Source organism: Salvelinus alpinus, chromosome 30, assembly GCF_045679555.1.
Source record: "Salvelinus alpinus chromosome 30, SLU_Salpinus.1, whole genome shotgun sequence".
NCBI classification, from domain to species: Eukaryota; Metazoa; Chordata; class Actinopteri; order Salmoniformes; family Salmonidae; genus Salvelinus; species Salvelinus alpinus.
The window spans coordinates 11,257,119-11,278,526 of record NC_092115.1 but is presented as its reverse complement, the minus strand read 5'-3'; the positions used below and the strand labels follow the sequence as shown (position 1 = coordinate 11,278,526).

General features: G+C 42.8%; 1 protein-coding gene across 1 annotated transcript; it reads right to left on the bottom strand.

The window, feature by feature from the left end:
* Window positions 1–310: 310 nt before the first annotated feature.
* Window positions 311–8,178, bottom strand: LOC139559991 (vascular cell adhesion protein 1-like). Its single transcript, XM_071376501.1, has 8 exons — window positions 7,894–8,178; window positions 7,505–7,795; window positions 5,447–5,743; window positions 4,677–4,937; window positions 3,997–4,335; window positions 3,408–3,668; window positions 1,939–2,205; window positions 311–1,080 (listed from the first exon to the last, which is right to left on the bottom strand). Exons 1-8 carry the CDS (start codon window positions 8,024–8,026, stop codon window positions 944–946), a joined length of 1,986 nt encoding a protein of 661 aa, XP_071232602.1. The 5' UTR covers window positions 8,027–8,178; the 3' UTR covers window positions 311–943.
* Window positions 8,179–21,408: the final 13,230 nt, after the last annotated feature.

Here is a 21,408-nt window from a genome sequence, read left to right as displayed (position 1 = left end):
GCCCTTGGGACAAATTAAAGTATTGTACTTATGTTCTAGGGATAAAAACGCTCCCCCCCCACAAACACACGGTCTCAAATGGAAGATTAGTCTCACACTTCCCAGAAGAGTTTGTGGAGCATGAGTGTTTGTTTCTGAGATGGTTTCCTTGATACGGAGTGCCATATCCTCACTCAAGTCAATTTGGTCTTTGTGTGTTTTGGAGGAAAACCTGTTTTGTTGTTTCCTTGTTTCTTCCTCACCCTCCAACTCTTATCTAAACCCTGTATCACCGTGTGTGCGTGTGTCTGTTCAAACAGGAGGCAGAGTAAACCTTTTCATTGTCATCTTTATTACAATAAGTCTGTACAAAACATATTAATTCACATTAAAAAAATATTATATACAGCAATAATATAAACTTCAGTGAAAGAAGGTCTGATGCTACAGTGACACAATGTCCTGGGCTGGTGGTTGACTAATAAGGTATTATCAGATGCTATAAGTCATATCTGTGCAATCATCAGTTACATTCATGGCTTTGTACATCCATCAGTAGAGAACACGCATAAACAAACAATTAGGCCTCGATACAATCCGTATCGCGGAAGTTTCATCGCTGTAGCGCAATTGAATTTTAAAAAGGCAATGTCCCCGTGTTCGCGGATTCTGCATTCACGGTAACCGCTGCATCTGTCGGCTCAATTGGAAAATATTTACATATCAATCGCGCTATTGCGCTGAACTTCCACGATACGGATTGAGACCATGATTTCAGTGCGTGCGTGTTTGAGCTTCACTTGACCAATAGCAACGAAGAATACAGTCTCTCACTGCCGAAAGCACAGCTCTGTCCACCTCTGAGGAAAACACCCCCTCGATGCTAGAAGTGGACTGTTCCAGTGTACAGTGCTCAATTGCAGACTGGTGTTGAGACCATCTCTCTTCCCTCCATGGGGGGAGTCTAAACTGTCCTTGCAAGTTCATATGAACTTGCCATTTTTGCTCTCCTCAGGAATCGCATCAGAGTCGCTGCAGCAGCGGTCATGGAAACGAAGCACACGGCAGGTATGATGACGGTCTTTGGATTGACGGATTTATCTGGAGGGATGAGATTTAAAGTTAGCAGACTCCATATCCATTTTTTCAAACATTATTCTATGTCTCGGTTCACCCTAAGCCTGTCATATTTACATTTTGACATTTTACTCAATTATCAGATGCTCTTATCCAGAGTGACTTACATTAGTGCATTCATCTTAAGATCGCTAGGTGAGACAACCACATATCACAATTGTCCCTTAACAAAAGGTAGTTATCAGCAAACTCAGTGCCAGTAGAAAGTGACAAGTGCATTTTTTGGGGGTGTATGTCTGTATGCACACTGAACAAAAATATAAACACAACATGTAAAGTGTTGGGCCCATGTTTCCTGAGCTGAAATAAAAGATCCCAGAAATGTTCTATATGCACAAAAAAGTATATTTCTCTCAAATGTTGTGCACAAATTTGTTTACCTCCCTGTTAGTGAGCATTTCTCCTTTACCAAGATAATCCATCCACCTGACAGGTGTGGCATATCAAGAAGCAGATTAAACAGCGTGATCATTACACAGGTGCACCTTGTGCATTTTGTCAGACAACACAATGCCACACATTTCACTGCACCTATCTTACTTCTATGGCTGATCCTGTAAAACAACACATTTCACTGCACCTATCTTACTACTATGGCTGATCCTGTAAAACAACACATTTCACTGCACCTATCTTACTACTATGGCTGATCCTGTAAAACAACACATTTCACTGAACCTATCCGGTGTATGTGTCAATACAACATTTGTTTTTGTGTGCGTCAATGATGTATATAAACCATTAGTGTGTGTGTTTGTGTGAGAGACAGAGAGAGAGTGTGTGCCCGCATGTCTTTGTGTGAGTATATCTCAGTGGTCTCACCCTGGAGGCTGACGCTGAGGCTGAAGCTGAGGCTCTGGTGTCCCACTACGTTGGTGACATTGAGCAGGTAGAGCCCTGCGTGCTCCGGGCCCAGGTGGACCAGGTGGAAGGTTCCGTCAGAGGAGTGCAACTCCACCCCGTCCCGTAGCCTCACCAGGGTGGCCGAGGGGGCGGGAACGCCCACAGCCCAGCTCCGGATGGTCACGTTCTGCCCCTTTTCAAACTCAGCAGACGGGAACAACTCCATGGACAGGTTTGTGGGCGGTGCTTCAGGGGGAAAGAAAGGTAGCAAATTGAAATGAAGGATTGTCGTTTGTTTCCTATTCACGTCAAACGACGTGACGTCGTATGCTATTTGTAAACTGATTATACGGTTGAAAAGACATCATATAACATTACAACCAGTTAGACCTAGATTTCATGACATCACGACGCCATGGAAACATTCTGGTTGTTATCTGGTCAGACTGGTGACCAGAATATAACTATTTTACTACTAGCACTGACGTTGCTGCTAACTTCTCTAATTGATGTGCTCACTGTGACTGAGATATGTGGTTGTCCCACCTCACCATGACTGAGATATGTGGTTGTACCACCTCACTATGACTGAGAGATGTGGTTGTACCACCTCACTATGACTGAGATATGTGGTTGTCCCACCTCACTATGACTGAGATATGTGGTTGTCTCACCTTACCATGACTGAGAGATGTGGTTGTACCACCTCACTATGACTGAGATATGTGGTTGTCTCACCTCACTATGACTGAGATATGTGGTTGTCCCACCTCACTATGACTGAGATATGTGGTTGTCCCACCTCACTGTGACTGAGAGATGTGGTTGTCCCACCTCACTATGACTGAGAGATGTGGTTGTCCCACCTCACTGTGACAGAGATGTGGTTGTCCCACCTCACTATGACTGAGAGATGTCCCACATCTCTCATCTGGCTATGACAGATGAATGCACTAACTAACTGTAAGTCGCTCTGGATAAGTGTGTCTGCTAAATGCTTCAAATGTGAAATGATTAAGACATATTTTTCACTTTGCAGCTAAAAAGATGAAAACGTCCTTTTACAACCAGTTAAAACCTTTTACATATTTTTTTACTTAAAATTATTTAGTAAATACATTAACTCTAGTTCTTGAACTGCATTGTTGGTTAAGGGCTTGTAAGTAAGCATTTCACGGTAAGGTCTACTACACCTGTTGCATGTGACAAATAAAAGTTGATGTGTTTCAATGACATTGCAACCAGTTTTTCCCACTAGGAATGTCTTCTGTACTTGCATGGTAAACTCGTTGAAGCAACTGTCGCTGGTGCCAAAGTTGACACAATATTAAGCACGCTTTTTTGTCCTTATGAATTATAATCTTACTTGGTTATTCTGTGTCTTACAGTCAGTATTTGTCAACTAGAAATGGGATCGCAATGGGATATACACCTTTTATTTGACTCACCTTGAACATGAACAGTCATGTGAGCTGTACGGTTTCCTACGACGTTGTGGGCCACGCATTCATACTCTCCACCGTGGGACCATGCCGCTTCTTCCACCAAGACGGTCGCACCCTCTCCTGCCACGATTGAGCGGCCATCTTGGTCCAGTTTTCTCCACAACACTGTAGGTTCAGGGTTTCCCTCAGCACGACACGTCAGTGTAAAACTGTCTCCCATTTTCACCCGAGTGTTCTCTGAGATAGTGATATTTCTGGGGGAATCTACATTGGGGAAAATAATGGTTGTCAGATATACATTATGGAAGTTAAGTTGCTCATTGTTTAAGTCAAATATTGGATTGTTTGCTGTATAGTTCATATACCTATGACATAATATGAAACAAACCTTTAGTTGTCGGCAAACAATGGGCTCCTTTTTGTCCAATGAGGTAATTTCTGGAGAATATTTCTGTCCATTTATGGGAACCCTTTTATCTCGAGCACCCCAGAGGCAAAAGTTCTGTATAGCCTCATTAACTTGTACCCAAATTGTATTTGAAACATTGTCTAATGAGAATGAGTGAACAACTCTTGACAGAAATGTACTTACATTGACCTGTCATTGATGCGACAGCCTCTGTGGTTCTCTGGTTCTCTGTATGAAGCTCATCTAAGACTGTGAAGTTAATGGAAGATGTCTGTTTCCCATAGGGATTGGTAGCCTGACATTCGTACAGTCCCGAGTCTCTAGTGGTCAGTGATTGGACAGTGATGAAGGTGGAGGTGTGGCCCTGGTTGGATTGTAGCTCCGCCCCCTGACTGCAGTTCAACTGGCGTAACGCCACACGCCCCTGCGGCCCACTCTCTGATTGGCAGGTAATGGTCACACTGTCCCCTGCTTTCAGCTCACCAGATGGGCTCAGTTTAAGAACAGGCTTCTCTGGAGGACCTGCCAGAGGCAATGAGTAACATAATCATATATCAATGAAGTTATATAAATACAAAAATGTATTTATAAAATGGGAATAATAATGATGGTAAACTATGTTAATAAGGTATTTCACAAAGTAAAATGGACTAGTTGATTTCCAAGGGCATCTTCATGGTTCCAACGTTGACACAATATTAAGCACGCTTTTTTGTCCTTATGAATTATAATCTTACTTGGTTATTATTTAGTCTTTGTCTTACAGTCAGTATTTGTCAACTAGAAATGGGATCGCAATGGGATATACACCTTTTTATAACTACAAACCACAAGCTGATACAGTCTGCTTTTATTTGACTCACCTTGAACATGAACAGTCATGTGAGCTGTACGGTTTCCTACGACGTTGTGGGCCACGCATTCATACTCTCCACCGTGGGACCATGCCGCTTCTTCCACCAAGACGGTCGCACCCTCTCCTGCCACGACTGAGCGGCCATCTTGGTCCAGTTTTCTCCACAACACTGTAGGTTCAGGGTTTCCCTCAGCACGACACGTCAGTGTAAAACTGTCTCCCATTTTCACCCGAGTGTTCTCTGAGATAGTGATATTTCTGGGGGAATCTACATTGGGGAAAATAATGGTTGTTAGATACACATTATGATTAGTTGCATGGTTGATATACCTATGACATAATATTAAACAAACCTTTAGTTTTATGCAAACAATGTATTATTTTGCTCATGGGTATGCTCCTTTCTGTCCAATGATGTAATTTCTGGAGAATATTTCTGTCCGTTCTGGAGTGGCAGGTAGCCTAGTGGTTAGAGCATTGGGCCAGTAACCAAAAGGTTGCTCGATCGAATCCCTGAGCTGACAAGGTAAAAATCTGTCATTCTGCCCCTGAACAAGACAGTTAACCCACTGTTCCTAGGCCGCCATTGTAAATAAGAATTTGTTTTTAACTGTCTTGCCTGGTTAAATAAAAATACAATTTAGGGGACCCCTTTTGTCTCAAGAGCACCCCCGCAGCAAACGTTCTGTATAGCTTCTTTAACTTGTAACCCAAATTGTATTTTGAAACATTGTCTGATGAGAATGATTGAACAACTGTTGACAGATATGTATTTACATTGAACGGTCATTGATGCGACAGTCTCTCTGATTCTCTTGTCAATCCCAATGTCCAGCGTGGCTCTGCAGGTAACATTCTGTCCATTGTTCTGGGCTGTCGGTCTGTATTTCAACACTGACGTGACAGTCTGGACTTCCAGATGTTCATCTTGTTTGAGGAGAACTTCATCTCCCAGTAGCCACTCGATGATTAGATGTTCAGCTGGGTACACATCTGGAACTGTACAGGTGAGGTTACTCTCCTGACCCTCAGTCAAAAGGTCACTTCTTGATATGGTGGGATCCTTTGGTAAGGCTGTCAATGACAAATCAATTAATGGTTAATCAAAATACAAAATACATTGGGTCGTAGCATTCCAGAAGACAATGTGTTTTGTAGCAGTAACTTGAAATAAGACCTACAGATAGTAGCCAAATAGAAGATATATACAGCTACAGACAAACTAACTTGTGTCCAAGTTGCATTTTAACCTACTACTGTATCAATTCATTCATACATGTTTTAATCAAATTATCAAGTCCATCATCATGATCTGCCATGCCTATTTCATATAGGTATCAGTAGCGTTGCACGGGTAAAGAGACAATAAGAAGACAGTGGCAGAATAAATTCAACCACACCTTTGTTTTATCACAAAACCGGATAGCAACCTCTGTCCGGTGAAGTCCACGACGCGCATTGCATGTAACAGACAGTTAGTTACATGACCTACAGCATTGTTAAGCAAGTCAATGTTTCCGAAATTTTGGGACCACTAAACAACTATTGATTTAGAACCAGCACCATTTCAACTTCAATATTTCAACATCAGAATCACCTTTATAATCCTTGGCCAGTACATAGAATTAAGTAAAACCACAAGTCCAAATCCCTATCTCCATCCATGGCTAATTTAGGAAAGGGACAATTTTAGCTAGCTAGAGGAGGACAACACAACGATATGTAACAATTCAAGTTGTTTCTGTTAATGACGTAAGCTCTCAAAGCGATTTGATAGGAGACGCCAAATCCAAGCAGGCTTCCGTTTACACTTTTTTTACGCCTCCAGGACCATTCACAGTTTAGCTCAACGCTTATTGGCAAATGTTTTATTATTTTTTTGTCGAATGAGCCCAAAATGCTCGCTGGCTTCCCTTGCATTCAATGCTACGGGCGGCAACAATGCCATACTCGTTTGGACCAGACAGCATCAGATAGATGGCCTATACACGTAGAGAGACGGAGTGCCCCTGTTTCGCTCGCTCGGATGCTTTCTCCTGTTAGATACATTCAGCCTCTTGCGAATTGAAGGAAAATTATTCAAACACAGAGACCAAATACAAATTTTTTTTTGGGGGGGGGGATCCTGGCTCCCCTTGGCCCCCATGATAGGCATCCATCCTATTGTATGTAGACTATCGACATACAGTAGCACTGCTTAAAACACTTTAGATTAATTGTAATGTTCTTATTTGGGAGGAACCCGAGAGTGTGTATATTAGAGGATTAATTTAATATTATTGTAATGAAACAGGCAGGGAGCAGGTCTCGAACCCTCGACCTTCTAGCCCGAAGTCCAGCGTGCTACTGTGCCCCAAAAGCATGCTCGTGCTGCAGAGTCGATTTCCGCGCTTATAAACCCAGGGTCGTTACATTATAAACTTCAAAGCAATTGCGCATCATCTGAAGAAGTTATAAACTACTGTTAATGAAGACGTTCTACTATAAAAGCCTACAATAAACAAAAAGCTACTGAGCCACACGGTCCCGTGTGGCTCAGTTGGTAGAGCATGGCGCTTGCAACGCCAGGGTTGTGGGTTCATTCCCCACGGGGGGACCAGGATGAATATGTATGAACTTTCCAATTTGTAAGTCGCTCTGGATAAGAGCGTCTGCTAAATGACTTAAATGTTAAATGTAAATGTAAGACGTTCTACTATAAAAGCCTACAATAAACAAAAAGCTACTGTTCATGAAGACGTTCTACTATAAAAGCCTACAATAAACAAAAAACTACTGTTCATGAAGACGTTATACTATAAAAGCCTACAATAAACAAAGACGCACAAAACTTACCATATACGTTCACCTTAGTAGACGTTTGCGCTTTTTGTGTATCTTCTCCTTTGGTTCTGCATGTGGCCTTACAGACGACCGCGTTGACGTGCTGAATTACCAATGGGTTAAATATTTGCAGGGACACTGTCCCGTTGGTCTCCGTTTTACCGTAGAGTGACCGGTCAAGCAATGAAGACCAGGTGAACGTAACTGTTTCGGCGCAACCACTGGCTTTGCACGTCAGGACCAGACTGTCGCCGACTCGAGCCATGGGATCCTTCGGTGTGAGGTTTAGGACAAATTTCGACGCTTTAAAAGAGAGAGAATAATTTGTCCAAATTAAACATATTTGACCTTATATAAAACTTAAAACTGCAGCATTTTTAGGAAAAATGTTAAATTCTTACCTGCAGTAGGCAGCAATACTATCCAAAGTGCGAACGCAGTCATGATCTGTTTTGAGAAATTACAGGTAGTTGTAGAAACCTTGAGAGACATAGCCTTCTGTCCTTTGCCCATGTTGATATTTATACATGTCATTTTCTTGGGGGGGGGGTTCCCGTTGCAGACTCCCCTTAGAAGTTTTGTAGCGTATTAATCCATGCGCCCTGGTCTAATAGACTTGGGCTGCAGTCCAAACAATTTATTTTTACCCCCTCAGCCCTTGCCTTAGCCACTTTCTCCCCGAAAATCCCCATCGAAACCGGATGCATTTTGATTGACATCTTAAGTGGTCAAATTAACTAACTTTGTCCTCTCCGCGAGTGAACAACTAAGGTCAGTTGCGGGGTTGACCTACAATTCCAATGCAAACTGTAGTCACATGTCAAACTCTGGTGGCTGCGAAGTGTACATTTTAATAAAAAAGGCTGAAGCTAGCTTGCTTTAAAAAATATATATACACACATTGATTTTTGCGTTGGCAATTTGGCTTAGTCTTGTAGTGAGGAGCCTATAAAACCTTGCTAGATTCATTAACATCTTTTTTGCAACTCTGAAATTTATTGGAATAAATTACTAAAGTATAAAACTAGCTAGCCAGCTATGGGTAACTGTAGCTAGCTACCTGACAGGAGTGTTTACATACAGTTTACATACACTTAGGTTGGAGTCATTAACTTTTTTTTCAACCACTCCACACATTTCTTGTTAACAAACTATAGTTTTGGCAAGTCGGTTAGGACATCTACTTCGTGCATGACACAAGTCATTTTTCCAACAATTGTTTACAGACAGATTATTTCACTTATAATTCACTGTAACACAATTCCAGTGGGTCAGAAGTTTACATACACTAAGTTGACTGAGCCTTTAAACAGCTTGGAAAATTCCAGAAAATAATGTCATGGCTTTAGAAGCTTCTGATAGGCTAATTGACATAATTTGAGTCAATTGGAGGTGTACCTGTGGATGTATTTCAAGGCCTACCTTCAAACTCAATGCCTCTTTGACTGACATCATGGGAAATCAAAAGAAATCAGCCAAGACTTCAGAAAAAAAAAGTGTAGACCTCCACAAGTCTGGTTCATCCTTGGGAGCAATTTCCAAATGCCTGAAGGTATCACATTCATCTGTACAAACAATAGTACGCAAGTATAAACACCATGGGACCACGCAGCCATCATACCGCTCAGGAAGGAGACGTGTTCTGTCTCCTAGAGATGAACGTACTTTGGTGCGAAAAGTGCAAATCAATCCCAGAACAACAGCAAAGGACCTTGTGAAGATGCTGGAGGAAACGGGTACAAAATTATCTATATCCACAGTAAAACGAGTCCTATATCGACATAACCTGAAAGGCTGCTCAGCAAGGAAGAAGCCACTGCTCCAAAACCTCCATAAAAAAGCCAGACTACGGTTTGCAACTGCACATGGGGACAAAGATCATACTTTTTGGAGAAATGTCCTCTGGTCTGATGAAACAAAAAAAGAACTGTTTGGCCAAAATGGCCATCGTTATGTTTGTAGGAAAGGGGGGAGGCTTGCAACTCGAAGAACACCATCCCAACTGTGAAGCACGGGGGTGGCAGCATCATGTTGTGGGGGTGCTTTGCTGTAGGAGGGACTGGTGCACTTCACAAAATAGATGGCATCATGAGGTAGGAAAAGGATGTGGATATATTGAAGCAACACCTCAAGACATCAGTCACGAAGTTAAAGCTTGGTCGCAAATGGGTCTTCCAAATGGACAATAACCTCAAGCATACTTCCAAAATGGTGGCAAAATGGCTTAAGGACAACAAAGTCAAGGTATTGGAGTGGCCATCACAAAGCCCTGACCTCAATCCTATAGAAAATTTGTGGTCAGAACTGAGGAAGCGTGTGTGAGCAAGGAGGCCGACAAACCTGACTCAGTTACACCAGCTCTGTCAGGAGAAATGGGCCAAAATTCACCCAACTTATTGTGGGAAGCTTGTGGAAGGCTACCTGAAACGTTTGACCCAAGTTAAACAATTTAAAGGCAATGCTACCAAATATTAATTGAGTGTATGTACATTTCTGACCTACTGGGAATGTGATGAAAGAAATAAAAGCTAAAATAAATCATTCTCTCTAATATTATTCTGACATTTCACATTCTTAAAATAAAGTGGTGATCCCAATTGACCTAAGACAGGGAATTTTTACTGAATTTAAATGTATTTTGCTAAGGTGAATGTAAACTTCCGACTTCAACTGTAGATACGTTAGCTTACTAGGTAACGTTACATTAATAGCTTTAGGTTGGTTGTTTTTAAGCTCAACTTCAAGATTTCCACCAAGGATGTTGCCTCTCCGATCATCACTCTCCCTCGCTGGGGCAAGGGACATTTAAGGTAGACTTGGATGTGACGATATAAAACGTCATTCAAGGGCTGAGGGTGTAGGGCCGAGGGCTGTCTACTTTGAGTTTGAAATGCAGCCTAGAAGTAACATAGTAAACGGAAATCAGGGACATGCAAATTAGTATAATATGTTACATTTGGTATGGTTAGGTCAGGGTGCATGGATGGGCGTATTAATGCAAACATCTAACAACCCAAAGGATGCGAGTTCGAATCTCATCAGAGGCAAGTTTAGCTAATTAGCAACTTTTAAACTACTTACACATTTTTATCTACTTTATAACTACTTAGCATGTTAGCTCACCCTTCCCCTTAACCCTAACCCCTAGCCTAGCTAGCTTACGTTTGGCAAATTCGTAACATATCATACGAATTGTAATTTGTTACATATCATACGAAATGGGTGATGGAAATCCACAAATTAATACATACCATACGAAACATAACACTAAATGGAGTGTTCCGGATTTACGTAGAGAATAATACGAAATACTCTGAGACCCGGTTGCAGCGACAGGAGATAACTCATTCAGAGAATGTGAGATTAGATAGAAAGAAAATCAAATCAATATGTTATGTATGTTTTGCATACCTCTAACAATTTTATGTTTAGGTTCTCTGTTCTCCACTCTGGCTCTCATTTACACAGGGATCCCAATTCTGATCTTTTTTCCAATCACATCAGATCTTTTCACATCAGATAATTTTCTTTGGTCAGAAGACCAAATAGTGAAAAAAATTATCTGAATTGGGCTATCTGTGTAGATGCAGCCTTTAACACAGGAGTTCCCAAACTCTTTTTGGACCTAGCATAAATTATTTGTTCAACAGTGTTATCTGACAAAGGTATGATGTGAGTTTCTGTGCCTCATGCAATTGCATCCGGTAATAAAGTCTCTGTAGTAGTGTGTGATTTCATAGCGTAGTGAGCCTAGCCATTCACCGTGGGAATGATTCAAGTGCAACAGTCAAGTGCGGCCTTTTCCCATGATGTAAGGGCACTCTCTGGTTTTATTTTATCGTTTTAATTTGAATAATTTTCATGTAGATTTTTAAAGTTAACCATATTACAACGATTTTGAGATACAAAGACAATATTATAATATCTATTTTTGTAGATTTTTTATTTTTTTTTCAGGATTTTGGAAATTCTCCAACAAAATGGGGTCGCGTCCTTCAGTTTTGGAACCACATATCATCTTTATATTAGTTAATGAACTGATGTCAAGTCATCCAGGGATGAAGATAAGCTCAGGGGGTCACAGAGTCACCTATCAGGAAGACTGGTCGTTTGAGGTCCTATGGATAAGCTCTCTCTATCATCATCAACGACGACAGCCGGGTCACACTCCAGGAAGGTTATAATTTTATTGAAATGTATTATCCTGTACAGCTAGAAGGCTCTTCTACATGCCAAGGTTTTCATTTTTAATGTCTTGGTAACAGCCATGTGCAACACATATACAGAGGGGGAGTGTGGGAGAAGTATTATTTCAATGTAAAAGGCTATGATTTTAAGGTTGCAGGCTACTAGTAAAACATGTGTTTGTACCATATTCCACCACCCTCTGCACTACATTTGCAGCTTTCACTTTCGTTCTGGCACTTTCATAAAACAGATGGAACAGTTGGGGTTTTCCCATGTTTACTACTACTACATGCTGTGGTTACTACTACCTGCTGTGGTTACTACTACATGCTGTGGTTACTACTACCTGCTGTGGTTACTACTACCTGCTGTGGTTACTACTACATGTTGTGGTTACTACTACCTGCTGTGGTTACTACTACATGCTGTGGTTACTACTACCTGCTGTGGTTACTACTACATGCTGTGGTTACTACTACCTGCTGTGGTTACTACTACCCGCTGTGGTTACTACTACCCACTGTGGTTACTACTACCCACTGTGGTTACTACTACCCGCTGTGGTTACTACTACATGCTGTGGTTACTACTACCCACTGTGGTTACTACTACATGCTGTGGTTACTACTACATGCTGTGGTTACTACTACATGCTGTGGTTACTACTACATGCTGTGGTTACTACTACCTGCTGTGGTTACTACTACCTGCTGTGGTTACTACTACCCGCTGTGGTTACTACTACATGCTGTGGTTACTACTACCCACTGTGGTTACTACTACATGCTGTGGTTACTAGTACCTGCTATGGTTACTACTACATGCTGTGGTTACTACTACCCACTGTGGTTACTACTACATGCTGTGGTTACTACTACATGCTGTGGTTACTACTACCCGCTGTGGTTACTACTACATGCTGTGGTTACTACTACCCGCTGTGGTTACTACTACATGCTGTGGTTACTACTACATGCTGTGGTTACTACTACATGCTGTGGTTACTACTACATGCTGTGGTTACTACTACATGCTGTGGTTACTACTACATGCTGTGGTTACTACTACATGCTGTGGTTACTACTACATGCTGTGGTTACTACTACATGCTGTGGTTACTACTACATGCTGTGGTTACTACTACCCACTGTGGTTACTACATGTGGTTACTACTACCTGCTGTGGTTACTACATGTGGTTACTACTACCTGCTATGGTTACTACTACCTGTTGTGGTTATAACTACCTGCTGTGGTTACTACATGTGGATAAGCTCAGGGGGTCACAGAGTCACCTATCAGGAAGACTGGTCGTTTGAGGTCCTATGGATAAGCTCTCTCTATCATCATCAACGACGACAGCCGGGTCACACTCCAGGAAGGTTATAATTTTATTGAAATGTATTATCCTGTACAGCTAGAAGGCTCTTCTACATGCCAAGGATTTCATTTTTAATGTCTTGGTAGCAGCCATGTGCAACACATATACAGAGGGGGAGTGTGGGAGAAGTATTATTTCAATGTAAAAGGCTATGATTTTAAGGTTGCAGGCTACTAGTAAAACATGTGTTTGTACCATATTCCACCACCCTCTGCACTACATTTGCAGCTTTCACTTTCGTTCTGGCACTTTCATAAAACAGATGGAACAGTTGGGGTTTTCCCATGTTTATGCGTTGCATTGTCTAATTTGGAGCCAAGCTCCAGTTCTTTCAAGTAAACTATGAATTCCCTGCAGAATAACAAAAGGACTGGTTTGGGGAGTGGGATTTTCCACATAGGGTGGGGAAAAACTGATAAATAGAGATTTCACATAAATGATCCCTGCCATAGGAAATCATTAAGGCCAGGATAAATTCCAGTGTGTTATAGACCATCTCACTAGACGAGTAGGGTCCATCTGCAGACCACGGTTACTACTACATGCCGCAGTTACTACGACATGCCGCAGTTACTATCACATGCTGCCGTTACTACGACATGCCGCAGTTACTATCACATGCTGCCGTTACTATCACATGTTGCCGTTACTATCACATGCTGTGGTTACTACTACCTGCTGTGGTTACTACTACATGCTGTGGTTACTACCTGCTGTGGTTACTACTACATGTTGTGGTTACTACCTGCTGTGGTTACTACTACCTGCTGTGGTTACTACCTGCTGTGGTTACTACTACATTCTGTGGTTACTAGTACCTGCTATGGTTACTACTACATGCTGTGGTTACTACTACCTGCTGTGGTTACTACTACCTGCTGTGGTTACTAGTACCTGCTATGGTTACTACTACATGCTGTGGTTACTACTACCTGCTGTGGTTACTAGTACCTGCTGTGGTTACTACTACATGCTGTGGTTACTACCTGCTGTGGTTACTACCTGCTGTGGTTACTACTACATGCTGTGGTTACTACTACATGCTGTGGTTACTACTACATGCTGTGGTTACTACTACATGCTGTGGTTACTACTACATGCTGTGGTTACTACTACATGCTGTGGTTACTACTACATGCTCTGGTTACTACTACATGCTCTGGTTACTACTACATGCTGTGGTTACTACCTGCTGTGGTTACTACTACCTGCTGTGGTTACTACTACATGCTGTGGTTACTACTACATGCTGTGGTTACTACTACATGCTGTGGTTACTACTACATGCTGTGGTTACTACTACATGCTGTGGTTACTACTACATGCTGTGGTTACTACATGTGGTGACTTCTACCTGCTGTGGTTACTACTACATGCTGTGGTTACTACTACATGCTGTGGTTACTACCTGCTGTGGTTACTACCTGCTGTGGTTACTACTACCTGCTATGGTTACTACTACATGCTGTGGTTACTACATGCTGTGGTTACTACTACCTGCTGTGGTTACTAATACATGTTGTGGTTACTACATGCGGTTACTTCTACCTGCTGTGGTTACTACTACATTTTGTGGTTACTACTACATGCTGTGGTTACTACTACCTGCTGTGGTTACTACTACCTGCTGTGGTTACTACTACCTGCTGTGGTTACTACTACCTGCTGTGGTTACTACTACCTGCTGTGGTTACTAATACATGTTGTGGTTACTTCTACCTGCTGTGGTTACTACTACCTGCTGTGGTTACTACTACCTGCTGTGGTTACTACTACCTGCTGTGGTTACTACTACCTGCTGTGGTTACTACTACCCACTGTGGTTACTACTACATGCTGTGGTTACTAGTACCCGCTATGGTTACTACTACATGCTGTGGTTACTACTAAATGCTGTGGTTACTAATACCTGCTATGGTTACTTCTACCTGCTGTGGTTACTACTACATGCTGTGGTTACTACATGCGGTTACTTCTACCTGCTGTGGTTACTACTACATTTTGTGGTTACTACTACATGCTGTGGTTACTACTACCTGCTGTGGTTACTACTACCTGCTGTGGTTACTACTACCTGCTGTGGTTACTACTACCTGCTGTGGTTACTACTACCTGCTGTGGTTACTAATACATGTTGTGGTTACTTCTACCTGCTGTGGTTACTACTACCTGCTGTGGTTACTACTACCTGCTGTGGTTACTACTACCTGCTGTGGTTACTACTACCTGCTGTGGTTACTACTACCCACTGTGGTTACTACTACATGCTGTGGTTACTAGTACCCGCTATGGTTACTACTACATGCTGTGGTTACTACTAAATGCTGTGGTTACTACTACCCACTGTGGTTACTACTACATGCTGTGGTTACTACTACATGCTGTGGTTACTACTACATGCTGTGGTTACTACTACATGCTGTGGTTACTACTACATGCTGTGGTTACTACTACATGCTGTGGTTACTACTACATGCTGTGGTTACTACATGTGGTTACTACTACCTGCTATGGTTATAACTACCTGCTGTGGTTACTACATGTGGTTACTACTACCTGCTGTGGTTACTACTACCTGCTGTGGTTACTACTACCTGCTGTGGTTACTACTACCTGCTGTGGTTACTACTACCCACTGTGGTTACTACATGTGGTTACTACTACCTTCTATGGTTACTACTACATGCTGTGGTTATAACTACCTGCTGTGGTTACTACATGTGGTTACTACTGCCCACTGTGGTTACTACTACATGTGGTTACTACTACCTGCTGTGGTTACTACATGTGGTTACTACTACCTGCTGTGGTTACTACTACATGCTGTGGTTACTTCTACCTGCTGCAGTTACTACTACATGCTGTGGTTACTACTACCTGCTGCAGTTACTACTACATGCTGCAGTTACTACTACCTGCTGTGGTTACTTCTACCTGCTGTGGTTACTACTACCTGCTGCAGTTACTACTACATGCTGTGGTTACTACTACCTGCTGCGGTTACTTCTACCTGCTGCAGTTACTACTACCTGCTGTGGTTACTTCTACCTGCTGCAGTTACTACTACCTGCTGTGGTTACTTCTACCTGCTGTGGTTACTACATGTGGTTACTACTACATGCTGTGGTTACTACATGTGGTTACTACTACCTGCTATGGTTACTACTACATGCTGTGGTTATAACTACCTGCTGTGGTTACTACATGTGGTTACTACTGTCCACTGTGGTTACTACTACATGTGGTTACTACTACCTGCTGTGGTTACTTCTACCTGCTGTGGTTACTACATGTGGTTACTACTACATGCTGTGGTTACTTCTACCTGCTGTGGTTACTTCTACATGCTGCGGTTACTACTACATGCTGTGGTTACTACTACCTGCTGTGGTTACTTCTACCTGCTGCAGTTACTACTACCTGCTGTGGTTACTTCTACCTGCTGCAGTTACTACTACCTGCTGTGGTTACTTCTACCTGCTGTGGTTACTACATGTGGTTACTACTACATGCTGTGGTTACTACATGTGGTTACTACTACCTGCTATGGTTACTACTACATGCTGTGGTTATAACTACCTGCTGTGGTTACTACATGTGGTTACTACTGTCCACTGTGGTTACTACTACATGTGGTTACTACTACCTGCTGTGGTTACTTCTACCTGCTGTGGTTACTACATGTGGTTACTACTACATGCTGTGGTTACTTCTACCTGCTGTGGTTACTTCTACATGCTGCGGTTACTTCTACCTGCTGTGGTTACTTCTACCCACTGTGGTTACTACATGTGGTTACTACTACCTTCTATGGTTACTACTACATGCTGTGGTTATAACTACCTGCTGTGGTTACTACATGTGGTTACTACTGCCCACTGTGGTTACTACTACATGTGGTTACTACTACCTGCTGTGGTTACTACATGTGGTTACTACTACCTGCTGTGGTTACTACTACATGCTGTGGTTACTTCTACCTGCTGCAGTTACTACTACATGCTGTGGTTACTACTACCTGCTGCAGTTACTACTAAATGCTGCAGTTACTACTACATTCTGTGGTTACTACTACCTGCTGTGGTTACTTCTACCTGCTGTGGTTACTACTACCTGCTGCAGTTACTACTACATGCTGTGGTTACTACTACCTGCTGTGGTTACTTCTACCTGCTGCAGTTACTACTACCTGCTGTGGTTACTTCTACCTGCTGCAGTTACTACTACCTGCTGTGGTTACTTCTACCTGCTGTGGTTACTACATGTGGTTACTACTACATGCTGTGGTTACTACATGTGGTTACTACTACCTGCTATGGTTACTACTACATGCTGTGGTTATAACTACCTGCTGTGGTTACTACATGTGGTTATTACTGTCCACTGTGGTTACTACTACATGTGGTTACTACTACCTGCTGTGGTTACTTCTACCTGCTGTGGTTACTACATGTGGTTACTACTACATGCTGTGGTTACTTCTACCTGCTGTGGTTACTTCTACATGCTGCGGTTACTTCTACCTGCTGTGGTTACTTCTACCTGCTGTGGTTACTACATGTGGTTACTACTACATGCTGTGGTTACTTCTACCTGCTGTGGTTACTTCTACATGCTGCGGTTACTACTACATGCTGTGGTTACTACTACCTGCTGTGGTTACTTCTACCTGCTGCGGTTACTTCTACCTGCTGCAGTTACTACTACCTGCTGTGGTTACTTCTACCTGCTGCAGTTACTACTACCTGCTGTGGTTACTTCTACCTGCTGTGGTTACTACATGTGGTTACTACTACATGCTGTGGTTACTACATGTGGTTACTACTACCTGCTATGGTTACTACTACATGCTGTGGTTATAACTACCTGCTGTGGTTACTACATGTGGTTACTACTGTCCACTGTGGTTACTACTACATGTGGTTACTACTACCTGCTGTGGTTACTTCTACCTGCTGTGGTTACTACATGTGGTTACTACTACATGCTGTGGTTACTTCTACCTGCTGTGGTTACTTCTACATGCTGCGGTTACTTCTACCTGCTGTGGTTACTTCTACCTGCTGTGGTTACTACATGTGGTTACTACTACATGCTGTGGTTACTTCTACCTGCTGTGGTTACTTCTACATGCTGCGGTTACTACTACCTGCTGTGGTTACTTCTACATGCTGCGGTTACTTCTACCTGCTGCAGTTACTACTACCTGCTGTGGTTACTTCTACCTGCTGCAGTTACTACTACCTGCTGTGGTTACTTCTACCTGCTGTGGTTACTACATGTGGTTACTACTACATGCTGTGGTTACTACATGTGGTTACTACTACCTGCTATGGTTACTACTACATGCTGTGGTTATAACTACCTGCTGTGGTTACTACATGTGGTTACTACTGTCCACTGTGGTTACTACTACATGTGGTTACTACTACCTGCTGTGGTTACTTCTACCTGCTGTGGTTACTACATGTGGTTACTACTACATGCTGTGGTTACTTCTACCTGCTGTGGTTACTTCTACATGCTGCGGTTACTTCTACCTGCTGTGGTTACTTCTACCTGCTGTGGTTACTACATGTGGTTACTACTACATGCTGTGGTTACTTCTACCTGCTGTGGTTACTTCTACATGCTGCGGTTACTACTACCTGCTGTGGTTACTTCTACATGCTGCGGTTACTTCTACCTGCTGTGGTTACTTCTACCTGCTGTGGTTACTACATGTGGTTACTACTACATGCTGTGGTTACTTCTACCTGCTGTGGTTACTTCTACATGCTGCGGTTACTACTACATGCTGTGGTTACTACTACCTGCTGTGGTTACTTCTACCTGCTGCAGTTACTACTACCTGCTGTGGTTACTTCTACCTGCTGCAGTTACTACTACCTGCTGTGGTTACTTCTACCTGCTGTGGTTACTACATGTGGTTACTACTACATGCTGTGGTTACTACATGTGGTTACTACTACCTGCTATGGTTACTAATACATGCTGTGGTTATAACTACCTGCTGTGGTTACTACATGTGGTTACTACTGTCCACTGTGGTTACTACTACATGTGGTTACTACTACCTGCTGTGGTTACTTCTACCTGCTGTGGTTACTACATGTGGTTACTACTACATGCTGTGGTTACTTCTACCTGCTGTGGTTACTTCTACATGCTGCGGTTACTTCTACATGCTGTGGTTACTTCTACCTGCTGTGGTTACTACATGTGGTTACTACTACATGCTGTGGTTACTTCTACCTGCTGTGGTTACTTCTACATGCTGCGGTTACTACTACATGCGGTAAAGTTAACAGAACTGTGGGAAAGCAGTGCTTGGCAGGCAGGGAGCGAAGACACTGTGTACCGGTGTCCACTGCTAGTGGTCCGTGGGTCAGCTCTTTCTTTACCCTCACCAGCATGCAATTGATTAAAGTTCAGACTACATGAGATCGCAGATATCCCTAGCAGAGAGAGACAGAGACGCTGTGAGATTTCTATGGCTCACAGGCCCACCAAGGGGAGAAAATGAAGAGGAGCTGCGTGTGCTGAGGATGAAAAAATTGGTATTTGGAGCTTCCCGAAGTCCATTCTTGCTGGCAGCTACAATCAGAAAGCACCTGAAACAATATGAAACAGAACAACCAGAAGTTGTAGAGATACTGAGAGAGTCACTCTATGTAGATGACTTCATTGCAAGTTCACGCAATGTTGAAGAGGCTTACCTTGTGACAACAACTGCAAAGCGAATGCTGTCAATTGCAGGCATGGACCTCTGCAAGTGGATGACCAACTCTCCTGAATTGAAAACAAAATGGGAGGAGAGTACGACAACTGACCACCCGTTGACACTAGAAACACAAGGATTAGTGCTGAAGGTTTAGTATGGAGACCGGAAACGGATGACTTTGTGTTTGACCTCAGGCCGCTACTGAGCATTCTAAAGCTAAAGGAAAACACAAAGAGAAGTGTTCTGCAGTCGTCTGCACGTATCTTCGACCCTCTTGGTTTCCTGACCCCCTTCACCATCAGGATCAAGTGCATGTTCCAGGAAATGTGGGAGAGGGGATTCAGCTGGGACGAAGAATTACCACCTGATCTGACACGAGAATGGCAACAGTGGTGTTCAGAACTACCCCAGTTACACCAGCTCACCATACCAAGGTGGTACAGAACAGACATGCGGCCACAGAATAGACACACTCTGAAACTACACGTGTTCTGTGATGCAAGTGAAAGGGCTTACAGCTTACTTGCAAGGTGAATCACAAGACAGGGAAACAACAAGTCTAGTTGCATTCCAAGCCCCACTCAAGAAAATGACACTGCCACGCCTGGAGCTCATGGGAGCTGTGATTGGAGCGAGACTAGCAAACAACCTGATGACCACACTGAAAATGGAAGAAAACCAGATCAAAATGTGGACAGACTCGATGATCGTGCTGCATTGGATTTGCAGCTCAGCTCAGAAATGGAAACAGTTTGTTGCGAACAGAGTGACAGAGATTCAGTCCTTGACCAATCCAGAGTCATGGTCACATATTGAAGGGAAAACTAATCCAGCTGACCTCCTACAAGAGGACAAACTGTTCGAAACTTGACACAGAGCGAGCTATGGTGGAATGGACCCAGAATTCTGACATCACACAATCAGTCCGTGGAGACTGATGATAACAAGGTTCCAGAAGAGGTAAATACAGAACTCAAGCCCAGTTGCCAGGTTGCTGTACAACTCGCAGCAAACAGCACAGACATCACTGAACCTGTGTTGGAGCTTGAAAGGTACAGCAAACTGAAAAGAGTGTTCAGAGTCACCGCCTGGATAAAGAGATTCATAGCCAATGCTCATACAACCATAAAGATGCAAGGTGAACTGACTGCTGACGAACTGTTCGATGCAGAAAAGTACTGGATTAAGGTAACACAACAACAGAGTTTTGGACAGGAGATCAAACTACTGAAGGCAGGAAAAAGCCTAAACAATGACTGTAAAATCAGAGAACTGAAACCGTTCCTGGACGAACACGAACTACTCAGTGTAGGAGGAAGACTGCAACAGTCCAACTTCACATTCAGAGAGCAGCACCCATGAGTTCTGCCCAACAAGTACAGATACTCAGAAATGCTGATACAGTACCACCATGAGAAGGTGATGCATTCTGGAGCAAGAGACACTCTAGTACAAATCAGAGCGATACTGGATCTTGAGTGCTAGGCAGCTAGTCAAGAGCACAGTGGCAAGATGTATAGTGTGCAAGAGATTCAAGGCAAGGGCCGGACAGCAGGTCACTGCGCCTTTACCAAAAGACAGAATAACTGAATCGCCACCATTTGAAGTCACAGGTGTGGATTTT

Excerpts from the sequence above, each read along its gene's own strand:
- LOC139559991 (XM_071376501.1), bottom strand. The coding sequence starts at position 8,026 with ATGACATGTATAAATATCAACATGGGCAAAGGACAGAAGGCTATGTCT. Across the intron at positions 7,796-7,893 it reads AGTATTGCTGCCTACTGCAG|CGTCGAAATTTGTCCTAAAC; the intron begins GTAAGAATTTAA and ends TCTCTTTTAAAG. Across the intron at positions 1,081-1,938 it reads CCTCAGCGTCAGCCTCCAGG|ATAAATCCGTCAATCCAAAG; the intron begins GTGAGACCACTG and ends TCATCCCTCCAG.